Below are 5,279 nucleotides of genomic sequence, written 5' to 3'. Positions count from 1 at the left end.
TACATTTTTTTTTCTTTTTATCAATAGGGGCCTCCTGGGATCCCGGGTATGAAGGTAAGCATCTCATGCTGAAAAGGTAAATGTTTTGAATAAAATACTTGGAAAGTTTGCAACTTCAATGGGATAATGATTCGGACTTGTCTCAAAAAAAAAAAAAAATGGATGCTTCTATAAATTGTGCAAATGTACACATAGAAGCTCTCCTTAACTAGCCCCCTCTTCTGGTTTTAAGTACATTCTTTCTGCTGATGTACTAGAAAAAGTATATATCACACTTCTTTGTTTTCTGATATCGTTAATCCTTATCACATTTTACTTTGATGCAGTTAACAGTCTGCTTTCTATAGAAGTACTCTTCTTCCCTGAGTTCTGTGGCACTCTACTATCCCTCATTTTTCTTTTGCATCACTGATTACTTTGCAGTGTTCTAGGCAGGTTCATTCTCTTTTCTCCAGCAAGCATGAAGACACAGTTCTGACCCCTTTTGTCTTTTATCAACAATTTTATTAATGATTATTATGTAGTTACTGAATACCCACATTAATTGCTCCAAATCGGACTTTTCAAAATGGACTTTTCAGAAGAAAATAACAAATCTGAGTTGGATGCATGTGTTCAACTGCCTCTCTGACATCTCCACTCAGATATCCCCCAGATTTGTAAATTTATATGTACCAAATTAATCTATACCCCTAAATAAATCTAGTCTTTCTTCTGGCTCCCATGTCTAGAATTAGCATCACTATATGACACTTTTACACAAACTCAAAACCAGAGGTTTACTTTCACAAACCTCTTCATTCCATTCTGTTACCGAATACTATTAAATTTTCCTATAAAAACTATCTTAAATTCATTTACTTTCCTCCATTTCCACTGTCACCCCAATAACCATAAGGGCTTATCTGAACTACTACAATAATCTCTTAACTAGCCCCTTTCTCTCCCCTCCCTCGCCTTGCTGTTATCCCTCATATCTAAGCCTGATTTATTCTCAAGCAACCAAGAATAATCATATATAATGTAAATCAATAATTTAATCTCCCTGATTATAAACCTTCAAGGGTTTCCCACTGTGTTTATAAAATACAGTCCACATTCTTTTCCTTGGCTTCTAAAACCTGTATATTCTAGTCTCTGCCTCATTTATAGCCTTATCTTAAACCACCTTTTCATTGGCTCACTGATCACACTGATCTTCAGTTATTTGAACATGCAGAATTCTTTGCCTTTGGAGTGTTTTGTACTTACTATTTGCTCTTTCCCCCATATTTATCTCATTCACTCCTTTTTATTTTTCAGACCTCAATCCAAATGTTACCTCTAAAGATTGCCCATATTTGACTACCGAAACTAATTTTCTTCACTATTACTTTATCACTCAGTGTACCATGTCATTTTTTCATAGCCCTTGACAGAACATTATCCTCTTATTTGTTCACGTGTTTTGTCTGCATTTCCTCTTTTTATTGCTAAATCCATGAGAACAGAGTTCTTGATTATTTTATTCATTACTGAATATCCAAAGGCTAATAATTCTTGGCAAATACTTAATATTTAATAATTATTTTAAATTAATGAATAACAGAACTTACCACAAGCACTAAATAATTATATGTTATACTTCTTTATATGCTGGCCACTTAACTCATTTTCCTTTAACTAGTTATTTGTTCATTAAACTATTGAGATGGCTTGATCTTTCACTAAGGTAACAAATAAAATTTTGATCATTATTTGCATTCTTGCCTGTTTTCATGTATAACTGTTAAAGCATCCACTGATGGTTTCTTTTTTAGGGGGAACCAGGTAGTATAATTATGTCATCACTACCAGGACCAAAGGGTAATCCAGGATATCCAGGTCCTCCTGGAATACAAGTAAGCATCCAATGATTTTTCTCCTTTGCTATATGATTAAATCACAGGATCATAGCAACTCTTCAATATTTAGTATCCTCTCTTTTGGCCATAGAAAATGTCATCTGAAGTTTGCTAGATTTCTTATACCTTCTACCTGAAAATAAAAACATTCTGGACAAGGGAGAATTTTAATAAGGTCTGTTTTGTTCTTTTGTCTTTCTAGCCAGTGTCCATGGAAATGTTTGCTTTTGGGAATTGGCAGCAAAAATAAGTTCCTATGTTCTTATTCTTGTGGTATATTGAGCAGTAGGATCCCCTGTAAATGGTCTTATTAAAAATTTTAAAAATTGGCCTCCCATTTAATATATTTAAAAATATAATTTGTAACACTATCAATTATGCATAACATCTGAACATATTTTGATGGTTGAAGGAATACAATTTATGCATGGTAAACATCAAATGTAATCTTTTTCTTTAAATTTTTTTGTAGTTGTAGATGGACAGCATGCCTTTCTTTTATTTGTGTATTTTTTTATGTGGTGCTGAGGATTGAACCCAGTGCCTCCCATGTGCTAGGCAAGAGCTCTGCCACTTAGCTACAGCCCCAGCCCTCAAATGTAATCTTAAGAAAAAGATCATGTTAGCTTACAGATAACACCCATAGAGACAGTGATGACTTTTAGGTATTTGTAGAATAGAAGGTCAGTTTCTGAGGGCTTACAGTTCATGAGAATTGATCCCTTTGCCAAAAAATGAAAATCAGAACTTTCTTGTATTTGATTACTGAGATACAGTATAATTAGGGACTTTTTCTTTAGCTTTCTTCTAATTCTTTACCTGACATCATCCATCCATGTTTTCTTCAGGTTACTCAGTCTTCCCCTTTATGTATTATTATTATGAATATTTGAAATTGCAACAGAATACATGTGAAATAGATGTCCATAATGAAGCAAAATTATAAAGTGAATACCTATGAACCCAACACCACATTTAAGAACTAGAACAGTACAAATCATTTTGAATCAACTTGGGTATTTCACAATCGCTGCCCTCCACATAAATTTTTATTTGTGAATACACTATAATTCATTTCATTACAGAATAATATAGACTTTATGCCTAGATATAAAATTATAGGTCTCAGCAAAGGCAAATTTTTCATTTTTAAGATGCCAATTTATATTCCAACACTTGTCTCATTCTCTTATCACTATCCCAGTTAATCTCATTTCCCTTTGTCTTCAAATTAATTTGTTTTAAAATTACACTACCTTGAAAACAAAAATCCCCACTAAATGCCTACCTTTTTCACTTGATTTTATGAATTTTGTCTTACGTGTTTGCCTACCTTTGTTATCTTGTTCTTAAGCATAAGCTTTCCAAAAAATGTATCCATTCTGTGTCAATTTCTGAGGGCTTGGATTCCGTTAGAGTTACTTAATCCTTTTATATGTATACATTTTAAAAATCTGCTTATAATACTGTAGGTTGATAGAATATAGAATTCTGGCAACAAAAGTTTAAATTTCATCCATTTAGTGCTTTGTGAGATACAGTAAAGGGCTGAGTTTTGGAGGTTTTGTTTTTTCATTCTTTTCTTTATTCCCTTTATAACAGGGCCCAGCTGGTCCCATGGGTATACCAGGGCCAATTGGTCCCCTAGGACCACCAGGTTTGATGGTAAACTTCTTCTATAATTTTATTTTTTTCTCCCTTTCTTTCTGACCTTTATTTCACTAATGTTAGTGTTATTTGTAATACATAAAAGTATTCATAACTGTAATTTTGTTATTTTTGGATGATTTTTGTTATGGTGAACAGTATACATTTCAAGTAATAGTTCTCCATCATAGAGACAGAAAAAATGAAGTACATAAAATGAAAAATTTGAGGACTGGGGTTGTAGCTCATTGGTAGAGCGCTTCCCTAGCATGTGTGAGGCACTGGGTTCGATCCTCAGCACCACATAAAAATAAATAAATAAAATAAAGGTATATCAACAACTAAAAAAACTTTAAAAGATGAAAGATTTGAAATAAAGATTTATCTTTTCTTTTTTTTCAATTCTGAGGATTGAACCCAGTCCCTTGGCCATACTAAGCATGCACTCTACAACTGACTTATAACCCCAACTGAAAAACTAAGTATTTTGCTGGTTGCCTCTTGATAAATCACTGTTGAGGTCAGTTCTGGCCATCTCAAGAAATCTTCTAAGGCAATCTTCACGGAATCCTCTAGGTACTGGATGAAATTTATTTCTTCAAGATTCAATTTTTTGTTTAAGAAAAATAAAAAGAGCTTCACAAAAAAATTTGCCTTAATTTCTTAGGGGGCTGGAAGATACAGTAGGATTGATGAAGGGAACAACCACGCTGCAATGGAATCATAGATTTGTGTACCCTAGTAGAGAGGCAACAACTTCTAAAGACCCTGATTGCACAACCAGTCCTCTTATTACCTCTATGGACACTCTTGTTTTCTACCCTAATAAATTCTAAGTACTTTCACCCTTGTAATACCAATATTTCATTTAAGTCATGTTTTGGGCTTAGAGCTTTGCTATTGTCAACTTAAAAGGGCAAGAAAATTGTATTTCAGTCAAAGTAATTTCTCACATGCCATTCTCTCATCTACCATATATTTAAGTGACAGTTTTCATTATATTTTTATAGATTGTACATTTTGGTAACAATTGGTACTCTACTTTTGAATGAAGGAGACAATGTTTGGTAAATACTTAAAAGAACCTACCAGAAATGATTATGTTTTCTGGTTTCCTGGAACTCCTTGGGAAATGATTAGAAAACCTGTTTGTTAGTTAGTTTGTTTGTTTATTTAGGTGCTGGGGATTGAACCCAGGGCCTCATGCATGCTTGGCAAGCACTCTATGCCTGAGCTACATTCCCAGCCCCATCAGTTTGTTTTAGTTGTAGACCTCCTATGGAGCAAGAGTCCCTGGATCATGGCATTTTTTCCCTAGTTCTGCTGTTACAACATTAGTATTCCCTGGGTAGGTTGTTAAACTTTGAATTTCCTTGACCCTTATGGACACTTAACCAGTTCACTCCACACTTTTGAATGCTCTTTCAATTAACCCTTATTCTGTAGGCAAAGCAAAATCTCAAAACTGTTGCCAAGATACAATGTGTAAATAAATGCATCCATTGCAAATATGAGGTAATGTACATGTGTAGATAAATACCTATTTAATTTTTCAAACTTTGAAACATTCTCAAAAATGCAAAGCATATTGCATAAAAAGAAAACTGGATTTAAAAAATAAACACATGTTTTTAAGAGCTACAGCTTAACAAGGCTGGCAGTGTAGCTCAGTGGTAGAGCTCTTGCCTAGCATGTGCAAGGCTCTAGGTTCAATCCCCAGTACCAAGAAAAAAAAAAAAAAAAAAAAAA

The 5,279-nt window shown here is 33.8% G+C and overlaps 1 protein-coding gene across 1 annotated transcript in view; it reads left to right on the top strand.

Moving 5' to 3' along the window:
* Col4a5 (collagen type IV alpha 5 chain) overlaps nucleotides 1-5,279 on the top strand; it is a 231,190-nt gene that overhangs the window by 110,087 nt on the left and 115,824 nt on the right. The window contains exons 6-8 of the mRNA XM_048796868.1: nucleotides 28-54; nucleotides 1,800-1,880; nucleotides 3,486-3,548. Coding sequence (XP_048652825.1) covers nucleotides 28-54; nucleotides 1,800-1,880; nucleotides 3,486-3,548 — 171 coding nt within the window. The remainder of the gene's footprint in view (nucleotides 1-27; nucleotides 55-1,799; nucleotides 1,881-3,485; nucleotides 3,549-5,279) is intronic.

The sequence above is a fragment of the Marmota marmota genome, unplaced genomic scaffold, assembly GCF_001458135.2.
Source record: "Marmota marmota marmota unplaced genomic scaffold, marMar, whole genome shotgun sequence".
In the NCBI taxonomy this organism is placed as follows: Eukaryota; Metazoa; Chordata; class Mammalia; order Rodentia; family Sciuridae; genus Marmota; species Marmota marmota.
This window is presented reverse-complemented; position numbering and strand designations above follow the sequence as displayed.